General features: G+C 50.0%; 1 protein-coding gene across 1 annotated transcript; it reads left to right on the top strand.

The window, feature by feature from the left end:
* The first annotated feature begins 3,925 nt into the window (after window positions 1-3,925).
* Window positions 3,926-7,001, top strand: LOC124647745 (GDSL esterase/lipase EXL3-like). The gene is made up of 6 exons (XM_047187631.1): window positions 3,926-4,003; window positions 5,507-5,813; window positions 5,882-6,012; window positions 6,143-6,373; window positions 6,453-6,714; window positions 6,814-7,001. The coding sequence occupies exons 1-6, from the start codon at window positions 3,926-3,928 to the stop codon at window positions 6,999-7,001; spliced, it is 1,197 nt and encodes a 398-aa protein (XP_047043587.1).
* The last annotated feature ends 12,832 nt before the right edge of the window (window positions 7,002-19,833 follow it).

Raw genomic sequence — 19,833 nt, 5'->3', positions numbered from 1 at the left:
ACATAATTCACAAAAAAGCATCCATATTCACACATGCTTACAAAAAGAGGAAAAAATCATACAGATAGTACATTGAAATATATATAAAATAGAAGAACAAACTAAAAACTTACAAGGAGCACAAGGAGCAAAAAACCAGCAAAGATATGATGAAGTGACGAGATACGGTAACGAGTAGACATATTTATAGTGGAAAAATGCTCTATTATTAGAAGACACTATGCGGTCAGGAAAAATTGGAAGGCATTGTGCGGTGAGAAATATTTAGAAGGAATTGTGCGGTCATCTATTATTAGATAATACTATGCGGTCAGAAAAAATTATAAGACATGTTCTCATCTATTTTTAGAATGCATTATGCGGTCAGAATAAAATTAGAAGGAACTAACCGGTGAGAAAACATACTTAGTGTGTGGTCATCTATTTTTAGAAAGCACCATGCGGTCAGAAAAAATAGAAAGCACTATGCGGTGATGAGAATTCCATGCGATGATCTATTTTTAGAAAGCACTATGCGGTGAGAAAAAAATAGAAGGCACTATGGGTGAGAAATCTATTTTTAGATGGCACTGTGCGGTCAGCCATGATGGCACTGCGCGGTGCATTCACATGCATATAGATTTGCATCATATTAAATGGAAATGACTTTCCAGTTGGAAAAAATACAAATAATCTTCATCCTCAAAATGAACAGAGAGCCATGATCATGAACATAATACACAGATTATACATTCAATTCCGAAATCATCGCTCAACGGGGCGGCTTTAGCCTAATCAGCCTCCGGACTCTGTCCTTCTCAGGAAGATTCACTACTGCCAGTCATCAAGCAGGGATTGCTATTATTACTCCGACAGCGGCCAGCATGCTAACAGTCTCCAAACTATTATCATGAGTACCAACTAAGTCAATTACAAAACTAGAAAGTTAGCTCGAAGATTTACCTTCCAAACAATCTCATCTAGGCACAAAAATCTTTGTCAAGGAATAGGCACTATGTAAGTGGTTTCCCACAGACATCCTTGACCGCCGATGCAACATCGAAAATCACCTCAAACACCGCAAAGGAGCAGATAGTGCAAAAGCAAAAGGCGAATAAAGGTTTAAAAGGGAGTTAACAAGAACAATATACTTCACAAAAAATCATCCATATTTACACATGCTTACAAAAAGCATTACACATGCTAACAAAAAGGCATATCCATAACAGGGAAATATCAGGGGACACATGCTTACAAACAAGCATATCCATATCAGTGAAATATCAGGGGACACATGCTTGCAAAAGCATATCCATATTAGGCTATATCAAGGGAATATACATATCCCAAAAGCTTGCAAAAAACTACAGGTATGCGATTACATGAATATGACATATTCATGTGCAAAAATATACATATCCCAAAAAATCTTGCTACCACTACTGGTGTATCAACAGAAGAAACTCTTCTACAAGCAAAGTCTAAGAAAGTTTCACGACAGTCTTTGCTTCTTGAAACTCTCCACTTCTGTAGTCATATCATTCATCTCCGATGAAACAAGTGTGTGTGCCACAACTTTTCGAACTTTGCTGATCAAAGCCTACAAAAATAAACACACATGGGAAAACTAGAAAAGTAAGAAACAAAGATATAATCTGTGAAAAGACAGTTCCTCTCAAACTAAGTAACTTACAGGCTCAAACATCTTGAATTTCTGTCCCTCCCAATGTTCCATGTAAAGGAATGAGAAAACACCGCGATCAAACTTGAAAAGAAATTAGTGATAAACCAGGACTGATAAACAAAAAAGTTGTGGATCCGAAAATAAAACAAAAAAGGTCAAAGATAAAGTAATCATACGTTGTAGTTTGCTGAGGAAAGTTATGTGGGATTTCTGGTACATAATTGTCCAATGTAAAACTAAAGCACTTACTCTGAGTACATGCTTTATTAAAAGTTGTAACCTGTAACAATGTTCATTTACTCTGAGTACATGATATATGAAAAACTTGAAATAGAAACAATATTAATCATAATTAGTGAAAAGAATACAGAGGATGAAAAAAGTTACCATATTGCTAGCCATTATAGCCTTCTTCTCCTTGTCACTGTCTTGAAGTGATTCAAGGAAGTTGATTTTCTTGAACATCAAATTGATGGAAGTTATGGTCCAGTGATTATCAGTCACTAGCGGGAAATCCAATTGAAAAAAGAAAAAAAGAATTTTTTTATAATCATAATAAAATAAAGCAGAACATAAAAAGTCAGAAAAAATGCTAAGAAAAGAAAAAGCTATGCCCCAGTAATACCAGATCACACTTAGCAAGGTTGAACTTCTTGTTCATCTTTCCAAGTTCTCTAATGACAGATTTGGCATTGAATTTCTCAGGTGGCACATTGAGCTTCGACTGCAAAAGAAAGATGTATTCATGAATCAGGAAAATAAAAATTAAAAGAAACAACTATGTTAGGAAAAAGGTACATAAACTTAGATTAAATTGAAATAAAAAGATAAGAAATCAGACCTTAAAAATGGACTAAAAGAAATCTTCCTTAAAGAACTCTTGTCATCTTTGACTTTATCGTTTCCTTCATTGAATAATTGCACAAATGCATCCATGACTTCATTAGCTATTTCTCCTCTTGGTTTCAGATATTGGTAGAACCTTTCATAGGTTACTGTGTGACCATCTAAATCCAACTTGTAATCAACTTGGCTTGCAAGCCAAGTCTAACCCTTGTAATCTCCTATATATATATATATATATATATCAATGAGATGGAGAGAGGAGGCGTGTGATTCAGCAGCCCAAAGCCATACCAACTTACACAGGGGAGGATGACATCCCGGTGGAGGCGCGGGAAACAGGAGGGCCGCAACCTCCCGGCGGCAGGGAGAAGAAGGGGCGTGGTGGGCGGCGCGCCGAGAGGGAAGGGGTCAGGGGCGGCGCGCCGGGAGGAAAGGTGCGGGGGCGGAGTGCCGCTGGGGAAAGAAGATGGGAAGGAGATTGATTGAGAAGAAAATTAAAAACGTGAGGGTGAGCGACGGACAGACTGTCTGTAGTTAGAGCCGGCTGTCAATAAGACTTTTTCATAAAAATATCACATGATTAGAAATTTGAACTTGCAAAGAAAAATAGGATGGCCCGATGCAAGAACCATCTTGTGTGAAGCCATCACACTTACCACTACCATTTAGATAGAACTGCATTTTCATCCAAATAGAGTTTTGACCTATTTTTATTTTTATTTTGCTATCATAAATCAACTGAGGATTTTTTCAAATATCAGATTCGACATAAAAAAACCACCGAACCTATCCGTGTAAAATTTTACTCTAAAAACAAGTACTTGTTTCACTATGTAAGAAAATTATGGTCATTCTGATTACTTTTTACACACATATGGACACTTTTATAAAATTGAACAAATTTTCGGTCAAGATCTGTGAGGCTGTTCGTGAGAGATAATCAAACTAGTATTTGAGTTTTTTTTATCTGTATGAGCCGTAATGGGATCCAGATTCTCTGGCCACGTACTTGCAAATGAAAAAAAAAAGTAGTATAAACTCTATTATTAGGAAAGTTTTTTTTTTTGAAACGAGGCAAAAGACTTGCCATTTTCATTAATAAAGAAGAAGTACAGAATTTGGCCAGTTTATTAGCGGAAAACCGGCCGAAAACCGAAACAAGTGCCCCGTCGACTGTCATGGAGCACGACCGTCGCAGGGACACAGAGCCACCTGGCAACCCACACAAGATACACAGGCCGCCGAAGCAAGAAGTCGTCGCAGTTGACCTTCAACGTCATCGTCATCACTCTTCAGCGACTCCGACTTCACCGAAGAACCAACCACCAAGACCTCGCCGAAGCGGCACCGTGAAGCTCAAGCCGGCCAACGCCAAACTAGCGACTCCTCGTGAAGCAACAGGCAACTCCGACTCTGATGACGAGCTCTGAAGAGGATAAGCGCAAGACCTGCGCCGAGGAAGATCATCGCCAGAGGGCCACCCTGCAGGTCATCGTACGCTGCACAAATGAAGACTTTCAACAAACCATAGCAGCTCCCGACTCCACCGCAAGCGAAGCACAAGACGAAGAAGCTCGGACGCTCGCCGAAGCCAAGGTCTTGACGCTACCAAACCATCGCTCAACACCGCCATGGTTGCCACACAAGCCACCACACGGACCTCACACATCGCCGGCCACCCGCCGCGATGCCGTACGAGTCCAGCCTCAGGAAAGCACGCTGGGGAACAAAGTCTTCAAGACGACGCCCCCAAGAGGGAAGCGACGTGGATCGACGCCGTCGTCCGGCCCTGCACAACACGGCCTAGGCTTTCGCCCGAAAACTATGCTCCGGGAGCGGAGGAGGTCGAAGGCTCCATGAAGGCCCCCAAGAGGATAGCGACATCCGCAGCTGCCGCGCCATCAGCTTTCGCTCGGAACAGCCGAACCTCCGCACTCCCACGTTGCCGAACGGAGACGAGGGAGACCCACAACGCCGCCGGCCTGCGAACCACTGGCACAAGCACCTCCCACGCGGCGACGACGCCACACCACGTAGGACCACCAACCTCAACGCCGGCAGGAACCGACGGGCCAGATCGAACCGAGCCCGCCACGGTCAGATCTGGCACCTCGGGAAGCCGCCGCGACGAGCAACCAGCAGCAACCCGCCGACCACCACCCGCAGAGGAAGAAGTAGGGGAGAGGGGCTGCCACCCCGCCCACCCTCGCCGGACTGGAGCAGGGAGCCGCCGCCGTCGCCGCCACATCTGGGAGGAGCCGGAGCTCCGCCCGCCGCGCGCTGCTTCGGACCACCGGGGGTGCGGAGGGGGGCCGAGCAAGGCCGCTGCCACGCCGGCCGAGCCGCCGAGGCCGAGCTAGGACGCCGCCACGCCGGCGAGCCGCCGAGGCCGAGCCATCTCCCACCACCGCGGGCTCCCGCCGCAGGCCGAGGCCGTCGCGCGCGAGAGGAACCCCGCCGCCGCCGTCCTCCAGCGCGGGCTTTGCCCGGTGGATTCCTCCGGCGGCGGAGGGAGGGAGCAGGGGGGGGGGGGCGGCGCGCGCTAGGGTTCCCCCGAGCCGCCCAGGGAGGATGACGCGGGGGTCTTCTTTCTGATGAATAGTAAGTTTCAGTTCTCTTATTATTAGGAAAGTCAAGTAAAAGAAGTTTTCATTTATCAAATGGGTCTCCTTTTTTACGCCTGTCAAATCTACCCTTGGATGGAAAAATACTACTCTTAAACTCTACTAGTAAATTGCACCGTAAGAAACCTCTGAAGCAAACTTGTAAGGAAAATAATGGAGGTGGCCAAAACTTGTGAATTCGTTGTCCGGGAAATTGAAGTGATACGCTAGCCCAAAATTCCGTCTTGCAAGAAACGGAGAGCGAAATACACAAGTCATGATATAGATAAATAATTCTCCATCGTCCAATCCGCTCTACAAGAGCAGAGGAAGACAGCGTCGATCGGACAGAAGCACTACGAGTGACTAGTAAACTTGATCAACACCAGGTTAGCTCACAATGGCGAGCCAATGCACGGCTGGTGGAGCATCTCGCCGTTTCGTGCTAGCTCTCATGGTACTGACGCTCGTACGTCAGTCCAGCTGCATTGCTCCCCCGGCGCCGCAGCCCGCTGCGACGATTCCTCGGTCGACGCGGCCGCCGGCGCTGATCCTGTTCGGTGACTCCATCGTGGACTCGGGCAACAACAACGGCCTCACTTCGACGGTGCGGGCCAACTTCGCGCCCTACGGCCAGGACTTCCCCGGCCACAACGCCACCGGCAGGTTCAGCAACGGCAAGATCGTCGGCGATATCCTCGGTAAGCTACTGGTTCCCGCATGGCTATGACACTGACACCGTCTGGAGTTTGACCGTTGGACATTCCAGCCACTCGGATGGGCCTGAAGCAGTACGTGCCGGCTTACCTCGGCACGGAGCTCAGCGACTGGGATCTCCTGACAGGCGTCAGCTTCGCCTCCGGCGGCTGCGGCTTCGATCCCCTCACGTCCGATCTCGTGGTGAGCGCTCCCCGCCCGCATTTTCGATCTCCACTTCCAAGATGGAACTCTCAACTTGGAAGGCCATTGGTTTTCTCTTCTTAATGTATACTCGCCGGCATTTCCGATCCAATTAACTCTGGTGTTTCAGTCGGTTCTCTCCATGGACAACCAGCTTGACCTGTTCAAGGAGTACAAGGGTAAGCTGGACAGCATCGCCGGCGCGCAGCGAGCCGCCTACATCGTGTCGACGAGCCTGTACCTGGTGGTCACCGGCACGGACGACCTGGCCAACACCTATTTCACCACGCCGTTCCGGCGAGACTACGACCTGGAGTCCTACATCGAGTACCTCGTCCAGTGCGCCACTGACTTCATCAAGGTAACCACCGACCGATTAAGCATGTACTCCACAGCTAGGCCATGTCGCTGTCGCTCAAAGTGTGGTTCGATTTGGGCAGAAACTGTACGGCGAGGGCGCGCGGCGGCTGAGCATCGCCGGCGCGCCGCCCATCGGGTGCGTGCCGTCGCAGCGGACCATCGCCGGTGGCCACGACAGGGAGTGCGTCTCCCTCTACAACCAGGCGTCCGTGCTGTACAACGCGGCACTGGAGAAGGAGATCAAGCTGCTCAACGGCTCCGCGGAGCTCCCGGGCTCGGTGCTCAAGTACATCGACCTCTACAACCCGCTGCTCGACATGGTGCAGCGCCCGGCAGCTTACGGTACGCAGCACAGTTTGTTTCGTCATCCTAAATACTGTAAGAAGGCCGAGGAGATGAACCCGTCTCGTTTGTTGATGGAATTCGGTCTGTTCTTTCTAGGATTCGAGGTGTCCAACCGAGGGTGCTGCGGCACGGGGCTGTTCGAGGTGACGCTGACGTGCAATAGGTACACGGCGGACGCCTGCAGAGACCCGAGCAAGTTCCTCTTCTGGGACACCTACCATCTCACGGAGACAGGCTACAACATCCTCATGGCGCAGATCATAAATCGTTACGGATTGTGGTAAGGGATGGGACACACACACACACACGCAAAGCTGGAGACTTTTAGCGATACAGTGACACTAGCACTGCTTCATAGAAGAAGAAAAATCCCATGTACTATCTTGGAATATTTATCTGAATTATTTTGTGCAACTATGTCAGTTCGATCACTTTGCAATGTGTACTGTGAAGATTTTGTGGGCATCCAGATCAATACCGATGTATGTTAGCCCTTTTCAACCAGATACCTGCAACTTTCAGTGGGTAGCTTGATCTAACTGACAGCTCCAAAAAAAAACACAATATGCATATCTGCCAGACGAAATTTCTTAGAACAATCTCGAATTGAATGGATTCTGTCTGTACGGCCTTGCAGTTCAGACATAGCAAGACACTAGGAAATAGAGGCGCGGGGCGCCCTATTCTATAGAATTTGCCCTTTGTGGCTTATGTTAGTTAAGTGTTAACTTGGGTTGTGATTTGGTGGTTTAGAGGTCATAGATTTCAAGAGTTTGAAAATTAGTGCTGATTAGAATATATGCTAGAATTAAGATGAGATGTGTAACATCAGAGCGATGCTTGTAAGGGTGATGATACTTATATTGGACTACATAGCTGATTATACTAGATGGACCTAGCACGTCTTGCCGCGCCATTTTTTTGCTACTGAACGTTTAGACTCTCAAATTTTAAGACCTTCTATATTTTATATCATTGTTTAAATACTACCAAATTTCAAGACCTATGAATTTGGCTGATACAACAACCTCTGTTGTTCAGCGATCAAACCACGAAAGATAAACACTTCATGGCTTACGCTGAACTTATATGGAAAAGAAATTGTGGCTTATCAGTATAGAGATTATGTTTAAACAAATAAAAACAAAAAAAATTATAAGCTAATTGTTGGCCTTCTTGTTAGAAGGCTCTGCCTCGTCGTCCTCACGGACACGCCTCTTGCTTGTCACCTTTTTCTCGGAAGAGGAACTGCCGGACGACGCGTTCGTGGAGCTTGAGTTCCAGTCGGACGACTGGTCAGGGGCGTCTTCGTCGTCGTCGGTGAATGGACGACGATGCTCCGCCTGCACCCGCGCCTGCGCCCTTGCCCGGGCCCTTGCCTCCTTTCTTGCCGCCGCCTTCTCGTCCGCCGCCTCCAGCGCCTCTAGCCGTGCGAACTTGGCGTCGGAGTCCTCCTCCTCATGGCTGTTGCTGCCAACGGCGCCTCCGTCCTCCTCGACCTCCCTCAGCGGGAAGCCAGGGTCGCTGGGCGTCGCAGGCGTTTCCCACCAATGCCGCCATCCCGGCGGCTTGCCCTCGCTCTCCGAGTCCGACGGCAAGGACAAGTTGCTCATGGCACCTGGCTAGCCGGTGTTGGAGAAGAAGAAGAAGATTGGAAGGCGGTTCGACGTGAATTACAACAGGCGCATGGGTTATATTCTGCGGGGACAATGGCGGCGGGTATAAGAGGCATGCGGTTGCTCTTCCTCGACGGTTCGGTGCTCCATTCCGGCGGTTGACGGGTTGATCGGCGCAGTTACCACTCCGGCGGTTGACATCGGCGCGCTTGCTGTGCTTTAATTCGACTGCCAGGCGGGTCCATGGGAGAAGCGAGCGGACGCTAGGCGCGACTGCGCAGCATCCGCGAAGATGCAAATGTGCCGCATATTTGCGCCGCGTTTGGGTCGCTGCGGACGCTCCGGATTAACCGAGGATCATCTGGTTAGCATTTCTGATAACTGTAACCTTAACCAAAAACTGTAAAAACCTGAAATTTCAGGTGCAGTTAGGTGTTTTCGGGTTCGATTTTCGGTTTCAGTTCGGTTTTGTAGGCCGAGTCAGGAATAGCAGCGTTGGATTTCACCTGCGACTAGCTCCAGAACCGGGGAAGCAGATCGAGATGTGCATTTAATTTTATTCCCTGGAGAGACAGTGTATGCGCTGCTGCTGCGACAGGAAGGAAGGAGGGCAGGTTAACAACAAGGTGTGGCCCTGCGCGCCAGCACGGCACAGGCCCACACCAAGGAGAACGCTGCCGGCGTGTCGCCGAAGGGCAGGCCGGCGACGGCGACCGGCGGGTGCCCGTGACGCAAGGGGCGGCGAGGCCGGCAGCGTGGTTCCAACGAACCGTCTGCAACCCAAACTTACATTCTGTATAGTATATCTCTGCGCTGCGACCACACCACAGCAGGGACCGCGTGCTTCCTGTCACCCTGCATTCTCCTCGACTCCTCGTTAGTTACCCTACCTTCTTCCTCACAAGTGGCCTGCACCTGCCTCATGGGTTGCCCCACTTCATCAGATTAGCTTCGTATGCTTACATGCTGACAGGAAGTTTTATACTTTTATACCCTATTAACTGTCTGCAATTTGCTTGTCCATTTGGATGATCAGAAATAGGATAACCTGAACAGAACAGAACCCGATCCAATTTTTTCGCTCTCGTCCGTTGGCGACAGAGAGGTGACGGTTCCTGCCCTCCTTTAGACGCCGGTGAGGTGGTGACCTCCTCCCCCCTCCCTCCGCTGCTCCGGCGGCTGGAGGAGGGGGGTGGGCTCCCGTTTCTCTCCGGTTTGGTCCATAGGTCTAGGGTCTCGTCTTCGTCTAGTGGCAGCAGTTTGGTGGGGCTGGTGCCTCGCCGAATAAGGTGGCCTCGGTCTCTCCCTCACCACGGCGGCGTCCGTCCAGGCGACTCCGTTGAGCCGATGGTCTCGTCTGCTCGCCGTTCCTTTGCAGCGGTGGGCTCTTTGTTTTGGTGCTGGAACAAGGTTGGTGGTCCGGCGGCGGCAGATTTGGCGTTCTTTCCCGGCAATAGTCGCGGGATTCGCCGGATTTGGATCTGCTGAATGTAGATGGGCTGCAGCCCATGTAGTCTACAATTCCTGAAATCTCAAGGCCCATCACGTTGGCAGCTTGGGACAGCCTTGAGGGACAAAGTTTAGTCCCACATTGCTAGTTGGGAGAGAGTTGGAGTGGTATATATGGGCTGTTGTTCTAGTCATTCCAAGTGAGTGAGAATAGAAGGAGCCCTCGCGCACTCCTCCTCCTCCGCCCGCCCCGCCTCGCCTCGTCACGCACGCACGTCGCGTTTCGTGACTCGAGTTCGAGTTCGAGACACACTCAAGGAAGCCTAAATTTTTGCTTGGTGCACCAACTGTGTTGGGTACGTGTCGACCTGCGCTACTCTCTAGTCTTCCCCATCCCGGCGACTGCGTGCACAGCCGTCCGGGAGAGCAGGCCTCCGAAACTCCGTCTGTTGAGATCCTGCACCGGTAGACGGGCGATAAGGGTTTTGGGGAGCGTCTCGACGCGACTGCTCGCTGCTGTTCGTGCTCTTCTTCGACGGTTCGGCTGCTTCATCGATAGATCTGACTACACCATGGGCAACATCAACAATACCCATGGTGGTGGTGCTGCTGCTGCTAGTACGACCTTCCCGGTCGTGATGTACGTGTTTTTCTTCTCCTACCTTGCACTGCTACTTGTTCCATGTTGTTGCCTGCCAAAACCCACTGGCGAGCAGCGACGAGCAACACGAAGAGCCGGGAGGCTCCCAGAACTGCTGGTGGGCCCTGGTCCCTCGGGCGACGGCCCGCAAAAATCCGGCACACGTCCTGGCTGTTGCGAGGGCGTGCCACCTGACCTATACCTGGTCAGGAAGGTGATTGATTGCTTCAATTAGTTTCCTGCATGGCAGACACGTAAACATTAAATCCGAGCCTCGATCGGCTCTCAGGTTACCCTGTGAATCAGCTCATAGAGCCGATTCACCCATGGTTCGTATTGGATCTACGATAACATGGGGATCCTGCTTGATCAATACCAAGTTAAATCGATCTACGACAGTCTAGGGCTTTCACCGCATAATTGGATCGGCAAACCGCATAATTCGATCTACGCGTAGTTGAGCCTGGCAGATACGAAAGATAACAGAAAACTAATCCTAGAAGAGGCCTAAAAACCAACACAGAGTCGATTCCCGGAACAACCCCTTTTGGATCGGCAAACCATACCTTACGCACTACTGGATCGTTCAACCCGTTTGCAAGGTCTAACCATGCGGATATCAAACTAATCCTTGGAGAACAATGAACAACCATAACAGATCAGATCTATTAAATAAAGTCCAAGCAAGATGCTGCCCTTACACCTAAGATAGATGCAAAGGCAGCTAGATATTTAGGGGCAGCATAACTAAGCAAACATATCAGAAAAGTATCGATGTTAGCCCCAAAACATCTATGATAACGAGTATTACTCGCCATCAACAAGGCTTCAGTACGAGCAACACAAAACAACGAATAAATCGATATCGCCCGGATCGCAAGATGCGATCTGGGCAACATGACGCTTACCCGGAAGAAACCCTCGAAACAAGGGGTGGCGATGCGCCTAGATTGTGTTTGTTGTGAACGTGATCGTCCTCCTTTCTCAATAACCCTAGGTACATATTTATAGTCCGTAGATTTTCTATCTTTGGAATAAACCTAACTGTGTACGAACCAAACTCTATCTCTTAATTCTAAACTGAAACGTGATCTACTATAATGTACAGATATACGGGCAAATCTAGCCCAAACTCTCACACGAGGCCGATTCAGAAACACTTTATGTGCATATCCTCTAAGCCCATCTCAATCACGGCCCATCTCCTAATTTGGCTACAATCCGGTGATAACACATGCCCCCCTGGTTTTGGCAACAATAATTCCAAAACCACTCTGTTTTCCTTCATCGGGTTACGTGCTGCAGAGCAGAACCGCTACAGTGCTCTTCCATCATGATGCCTTGCCTTCTCAACTTCTCCGTACTGCACGATTTGACAGTTTTGGCACCGCATCCTCGAAAACCGCCACAACATTGAACCATCTTCCACTGTATCCCCTTCATTTAACCTCATCCGAGCAGTTTGCCTCCTCATCCTCTTGCTCTGCATTAGCAATCGAAACTCCCCTCCTTTGCAACCATGGACTCCTCCTCTGCCTCCTGCTCTTCGGGTCTCTCCTCCCAATCCTCCTCCTCCCGTGAGCCGACGCCGGAGTACGACCCGATAGCGGCGTACGAGGCCCTCGCCCCACTGTGGTGGGACGAGGCGGATTGGGATTTCGCCGTCAGGTCAGAGGATGACGAATCCTTGACCGACGGGGAGGATAACTTCCAGTTCCTCGTTGACGGGGAGTTGGAGGAAGAGAGCGACCACGACGCTTTCTCCTGGGGCGAGGACATCGCCTCCGACGAAGAGGAGAAAGCGGAGGACGACGCCTCCTCCGATGAATACCCGCCGGCGAAGCGCTTCCGCGCCGGGTCGGAGGATGACGACGACGACGAAGAAGAAGAAGAAGAAGCCCCTGCCGACGGCTTCAGCAGCAGCGACGAAGACATCGCCGGCAGCAACGCCGACGGCAGCGAGGACGGCGACGACGAGGGCAGCGACGGCAGCGACGGCGCCGGCCCCTAGATTAGGGACTACTAGAATAGGACTAGTAGTAGTACATTAGGTAGCAGATCTCCCTTTTGTGAGCAATCGGCTCTTATTGTAAAAACCCCCTTTTAATCAATGAAGAATGCTTCTATGTCTGATTTTTCCGATTGTCAAAGTAGGTCAACGCACAAAGAGCCGATAGCAACGCATCGGTCTTTTACCATAAAATGCCAGTAAGGCCAGACTCAGTTACCTATTTAGACAGGTCCAAGCGGACATTCCCCAAATTCAAACGGTAACCTGTGACCCTCGTCTAAAGGACCAAACTCAGATCTCCAATTGCCCATCGAACAGATTCAACTCGCGGCAACGCGAATCCCGCATCCCCAACCGCGCAGATTCATCTCCGCCAGCGAATCAGATGGCGGAATCGTCCAACGCCAACGCAACGGTCTCTGGCCTGAAGGTAATCTTTAACTGCCCCTCGCCATCCGAGCATAGTGTTAGAACTAATAGCAAACATCTGAATTCATGCCTTATTCCACCATTAATTTTAGGTATCTGACATTCTTTTGCCGCATCCTTCTCTTCCAAACTCTCTTTGTCTTGGCCCCCGTACTGTCGAGAGTCCTACCCATCTGATTTCTTGCGAGGCCCATAGGATCCCCTTCGTGATCCAGAATTTAGATCTAACTTCTTGGGCCGACCGCTACGAGCCTGGCCTAACCCTCCCGAAGATTGGGTTTCCGGTACAAGTAGAGTATCCAAAACTTACCAATCCAAATGGGAAACCACAGGAATAGCCGATGCTCGTCCCTATCATTGTCTCCCTTGAGAAGCATGAAAACCTTCTAAAAACCATCGGCTACTTCGGTCCGATGCTCGAACTCGCTTCATGTTTGGCCACGGCCCCATGACACCAACTCTGCTAGATGTGGTAATGATCACTGGCCTAGACATTACATCCCCCAGCCCCTCTGCTTTTATGTTGCCAAGGGTCCCTTTCAAACTCTCTTCCAAAACAGAGTGCACAAACTGGGGTGCTTACCTTCGACGCCACATGAAAAATAAAGGCCCTGTAACAGAGAAAGAACACACGGCCTTCCTAAATTTCTGGTTGGAACACTTCATATTCTGTGGCCCTTCACTTGCTCCGACCAAGAATTATCTTCCCTTGGCCTATGAACTTGCCAGAGGCGCCCAGCTTGGCATCGGCAAACTGTTCCTTGGAGAGGTCTATCCATATCTCCAACTGATGTCCGTCAACTTATCTTCCCAAAAAAACGGTCAAAGCAGGAGGTCCCTGGTGGTTTATTCAGCTATGGGCTCAGCTGTATTTCCAGAACCATATCCCAAACTTCCCACTTTTGGCCACTTGCACCTTTCCAGATGCTAACGGGAAGCAGATCCGATGCACTAGCTACGGCCAAGCCTTGTATGGCCTTCCAGGTAGTAAACTGATCCCCAAGGAAGCATCAAAGTTGTTCAGCATTTTCTTCCAAGGCCCGGACAATCCTCTCTTCTTTCCTTACACGGAATCTGAAAATTTTGAAAACCCAGTCTCCTTCACGCTAGACAGCTTTGCCGATGACACCAGCACCCGGCAATTGTATTCTACCATGATCCGTCCCTGCTTCCTTCCAGTTGGCATGAGCACATCAAACAGAATAATCAAACCTGGTTATGAGTCCTATCAACCGGTCGTAGCAGCCCGGCAGTTTGGTCTTGGGCAGGTGTCTCCCCATTTCTTCCTCCACCACTTAACAGAGAGTAGAGCTGACTTGCCCGATCTCCTCACCGGTCAGAGGTGTTACTCTTTCTTTGATGCTCTAGCCATCCCGAGTCCCTAACAACCTCTCTTTCACCTCGTCAACCGATGGTTTTGAGACCTGGTGGTCAATGTGGAAAACTCATGCCTTCAGGAGAGCTCTGGGACCGTTGCTGAAACAACTCGATGCTGAATATAATATCCCCGCAGAACAGGTACTACCACTCGCAAATTTTCTTGAAGTGGCTTACAATGATTTTTATAACCTTGCTCTGTCTCCTTGCAGCAACAAGATGGTCCAGAACCTACACATGATGACGGCTCCCCCTTTGAATTCGCCCCACCGGCTCATGTGGTCCTCTTCTGCAAAAACTCGCCACCCTTGAAAAAGGTCATGATGCAGAGCCAGCCGATTTCACCAAAATCGGCTTCCAAGAGCAAAGTATCTTCCGGGCCAGCTGCCCCCCGAGCCCCAGCCAAGGCGAGAACGACGGTGAGGAAAGTAGCCGCCAGGAAAACTTTGAAGCGTCGGAGTCCTTCTCCAGATCAAGAGAGCTTGCACGTACGTTGATCCATGCCTTGACTGATTTCATCTATCCTCATGGGCTTCTGCAAACATGCTTGTGCTTACTAACTCTTTTTTTATAGGCCTCCACCGAAGACAACTCCAGCGATGAAACACAATCCACTCGAGGGGATTCGAGCTCGGGCAATTCTGGGAAAATCACCATGCAGAGCCAGCCAGATTTGCCACCATCGGCTTCCAGGAAAAGGCCAGTTCCTGAACCTGTTGCCCCCCAAGCTCCAATCAAAGCGGGGCAGGGCGTGAGCACCAAGAGGACTCGAAAGGAACCGCAAGCCCCTTCATCAAACCAAGAGGCTTCGAATGTAATTACCCTCCATACTCTCCCCAGCTCATCTTTCATGCTAATCCATTGCTGCTCACATCGGCTAACCACCTCCTTTGCAGACTGATGACACTTCTAGTGGGGGAGCCGAGGAAGTACAGATGCCTTCCGCAAACCTGGATCCAGTAATCCCTGAAGGTGCCGTTGACAAGGTCGCCAATTTGGCCAAGCCCCCAGCAGAAACACAAGAGCCGATTACCTCATCATCGGCTGTCCCCCTGGTCTCAGGAGAGGTATACTCCTTTTGTTTGGCTTACCCTTCCCTTTTGCTGCATACTGACGATGTTTCTGTTTGTCAGGGTTGTGACCTCTCGGGCTTGCAAACGTTCGACCCTGAATCCATCGAACCAGCTCCTTCTATGGCATGCGATGAACCACGACCCAGCGCTGTCCTACGTCAATTCCAGCGTCTCAAGGCCTTGCTTTCCTCCCCGATCGATACGTTGGTCAAAGACCCTGAGGAAGTAAAGAGCGTTCTTGAAGAAGTCCAGCACCATCTCCCGGTAACGTTGCAGGTGAAACTTTGGCCAGTTGTGACTCTGTCTGTCTACGGGTCAAGGGTGAAGTTAGCTCGTCAGAGAATCGATCTACGCCACGTCCAACTTCCGTTGAAAGCCGACATTGCAGACAAATGTCAGTGGCTCAATGAGAAAAAGGCGGCCTTAGATGCCAAAACTGACACCTCTGTCAGCACCGCCGAACTTGAGACCTTGCGAAAGGAATTGGAGGACCTTGAAGAGAGGGTCCGGGCAACCAAACAACTTATTTACGATAAGGAAGCTCTTATTGCCCGCTCCCAAGAGGAAGCAGAAGGCCTCAAAGCTCAACTGAAAACCGATCCGCGGAAATACGTGCCCTGAACAAATGGCTAGTGACGGGCGAGGATGAAGATGACGAGGCCGAGATCGCCGAGGTGGATCGTGTCCGTGCTGACGCCCTCCGTGCCTTCGAGGCATTCCCTCAGTAGAGCCTATCCATGTAACCTGATACCTGCTCGTAACAGGTTGTACCTCTAGAGTCGATGGCTGCGCATCAGCTTTTTAGTCTGAAGTCGATGTCTGTGCATCGGCTGTGCTTTGCGTCCTGTTGCTTTGTATATTTTTTATATTTTTTTTACTGGCCGATTTCATGCATCCCACATACTTGGGAAATATTTCTTGAGATGCTGACCATTGACAGCCACTGGGAACTTCACACCGCTCAGCTCCTCGAGCATGTATGTGTTACCCTTTAAAACTTGGTCGACCCTGTACGGCCCGTGCCAATTTGGAGACCATTTACCATACGTTGCATCCTTAGTCCCCAATGGCAATACAGCTTCCCATACCAGATCACCAACGTGGAACTCCTTTGGTCTCACCTTCTTATTATATGCGCGAGCTACCTTGGCTTTGTTCTCTTTAATTTTCTCAAGCGACCACAGTCTAAGTTCCGTTAGATCCTCAATGCTATCACTCATCAGGGCTGCATATTCTTCAGTTGTTAAATCATTCTGAAACGTAATACGTCTCGACCCAGCCGTGATTTCCCAGGGCAATACGGCTTCTTGTCCATAGACCAGATGGTATGGTGAGGTTTTTATCGCTCCATGACATGACATGCGATAAGCCCACAAAGCCTCTGACAATACCTCGTGCCAACGTCTAGGGTGTTCGTCGACTTTCCTCTTAATCAGCTTGATAAGGCTCTGGTTGGACGCTTCAGCTTGCCCATTTGCTTGAGCATAGTATGGAGACGATCGGATCAACTTAATTCCCATGTCCTCGCAGAACTTTCTAAACTCGCGAGAAACGAAAACCGAACCTCCATCGGTCGTGATAGTCTGGGGAATCCCGAATCTATGAATGACATGTTCTTTCACGAAATTGATAACATCTTTCGATGCCACTGACTTCATAGGGACGGCCTCCACCCATTTAGTGAAATAATCTGTAATGGCCAAAATCCACATATGGCCTTTGCTCGATGGAGGATTGATTTTGCCGATCATATCCATGCCCCAACCTCGAAATGGCCAAGGCTTGATGATGGGGTTCATTGCTGATGCGGGTACCGTCTGAATTTTCCCAAACTTCTGACACGCTTGACACCCTTTTATAGTACTTAAAACAATCCTCAAGCATGGTGGGCCAATAAAACCCCGATCGCCTGATCAACCATTTCATCTTATGAGCCGATTGGTGAGTTCCACGAGCGCCTTCGTGTACCTCGTGTAAGAGCCGATTTGACTCGGTTGGTCCCAGACATCTGAGAAGTAACCCTTCCAAAGTCCTGTAGAATATGTCATCCCCAATAAGGACATACTTCATGGCCTTGTACCTTATCCGTTTAGGTGCCCCTGAGCCGAATCTTTCAAGTAATTGAAGATATCGGCTCTCCAATCATCCGATTCCAGGAACTGTACCTGAACATCGGCTCCACCTGCTACGTCCTTGTAGCCTGACGCCATCTGTGCGAGATCGTTCGCCTTGGTATTTTGCGACCTCGGGATCCAATTGAAGTTTATGTACCTAAATTGTGCCATCAGCTCACGGCATTGCATCCATAATGGGAAGAGCGACTCGCTCTCACATTTGTATTCCTCCGTGAGTTGGGAAATCACCAATTTGGAGTCACCAAAAAGTTCCACTGCTTCTGCCCCGGCTTCCATAAGCAACTCCATTCCCTTGCGTATTGCTTCATACTGTTATCACCAGAATTTGACCGAGTCAGAGGTGGGCCGCGATCAAGATGGATTTGAAGAATATACATGGAAGAAATATGTGAATCGGCCTTTATATGCAAAATATGGGCTAGTTGGCCCGTGTATCTGTAACATAGTAGATTACGTGTCGTTTTAGTTAGAGTTGGCTTCGTGCACGCCTAAATTAGAAAGTCCCCTGGACTATAAATATGTATCTAGGGTTTATGGAATAAACAACAACCAACGTTCAACCAACCAATCAATCTCGGCGCATCGCCAACTCCTTCGTCTCTTGCGATCTAGGCAGCACAAGCTTCACGTTGTTCATGCGTTGCTCGTACTGAAGCCTTTTTGATGGCGAGCAACGTAGTTATCATAGATATGTTAGGGTTAGCATTGTTCTTCGTATCATATGCTGTCGTAGTGCAACCCTCGCATATCTAGCCGCCTCTACACCTATCTTAGGTGTAGGGGCGGCACCCGCTTGATCATTATTTAGTAGATCTGATCCGTTACGGTTGCTCCTTGTTCCACAAGGATTAGTTTAATATCTGCAATAGTTAGGCCTTACAAAGGGTGGGAGGATCCAGCGGCACGTAGGGTGTCGTTCGCTAGTCCTAAACAGGATGTTCCGGGGATCAACCTAGTGTTGGTTTTTAGGCCTTGTTTAGGATCGGCTTACGATCACCGTGCGTGGCCGCGAGGCCCTACCGTGAGTAGGATGATCCGGTTATGCGGTGAAAACCCTAAATCGTCGTAGATCTCATTAGCTTTATCTTGATCAAGCAGGACCACCATATATTCGTGCACCTCGTACGAATCATGGGTGGATCGGCTCCTTGAGCCGATTCACGGGATAACTCGAGAGCCGATCGAGGCTCGTATTTAATGTTTACGTGTATGCCATGCAGGAAACTAAGCGAGGCATCTCCATCACCTTCCCGACCGGGTATAGGTCAGGTGGCACGCCCTTGCAATCAGCATCGGACGTGTGACCGGAAGGCTTTGCGGGCCGTCGCTCGGAGGGACCAGGGCCAGCCGCAGCCCTAAGTTGTTCCCGGCTCTACTGTGTTGCCCGTCGCTGCCCGCCGGTGGGTTTTGACCGCAACACATTCTGGCACGCCCGGTGGGACAATCGCCTACATCAACCACATCGCCATCTACATCTGAGATGGCGGACGGCACGCCAGTCACGTACGAGGATCTGACCGACGAGCTCAAGAAGAAGTATGTCGAGGTCAAAGCTATCCTTGAGGCCGATCTCATTGGCTCTTTTCACAGAACCCGTTCACATGGCATCGGGTGGAAGGGGTTCTCGCCTGACGGTGCACTCGATGGGATAGACCTCTCTGCCCCGTCAGAAGAACGCACCAGGTCCCTGCGGCAGGAGATCAACTACTTGGTGGCTCACTCGCTACACCGCCACTGCGAGAACCTGGTAAACACGTTGGAGCGCGTCGCTCTTCGCGTGATCCGAGGAGATCATGAGGCACCGGTACTCGCCGTCGGAACCAGCTCTCGGGACGCATCAAGGAGAGTTGCCACTCCGAGTCCCGTCCACCGCTGCCATTTGCGGTGGCAGCACCGAAGTGCCGAATTCACCGGCATTCGTCGTCTACAAGATCGGTGGTGACCCTAGTGACCGCCAGTTCTTGCATGAGGCGCCTAAGGAGATCCCTCACGGGTACACGTGCACGTATGTGCCAGATTGCGGTAGCGGGCGCTCACAAACCAGGCCACAACATCGGGGACTCCGGGAAAACGGGAGGAACGTCGGCGACGGATCTTGAGAAGCGAGACGTGGCTAACTAAGTACGCCACCCCGACGAACCTCCGGAGCTCAGCTCCTGCGGTTGGCTCGGAGCTGGAAAAGCAAACATGGCTGGCTAAGTACGCCACCCCGGCGAATCTTCGAGTTCAACTCCTGCGGCCAAGCACGGCGGATCGGATCAGTACCATGCCGAGAGACCGGTTCGGCATGGTGCCGAAAAGGAGGGCAATCGGCTATTCCAAGCCGTACCCCGACGAGTACGAATTGATCCCGCTACCACCTAAATATCGGCTCCCTGATTTCTCC

This window comes from Lolium rigidum, chromosome 4 (assembly GCF_022539505.1).
Source record: "Lolium rigidum isolate FL_2022 chromosome 4, APGP_CSIRO_Lrig_0.1, whole genome shotgun sequence".
Classification (NCBI taxonomy): domain Eukaryota; kingdom Viridiplantae; phylum Streptophyta; class Magnoliopsida; order Poales; family Poaceae; genus Lolium; species Lolium rigidum.
Note: the sequence above shows the minus strand (reverse complement) of the source record. Positions and strands in the feature narration are given on the sequence as shown.

Excerpts from the sequence above, each read along its gene's own strand:
- LOC124647745 (XM_047187631.1), top strand. The coding sequence starts at position 3,926 with ATGACGAGCTCTGAAGAGGATAAGCGCAAGACCTGCGCCGAGGAAGAT. Across the intron at positions 5,814-5,881 it reads GATCGTCGGCGATATCCTCG|CCACTCGGATGGGCCTGAAG; the intron begins GTAAGCTACTGG and ends TGGACATTCCAG. Across the intron at positions 6,374-6,452 it reads GCGCCACTGACTTCATCAAG|AAACTGTACGGCGAGGGCGC; the intron begins GTAACCACCGAC and ends CGATTTGGGCAG.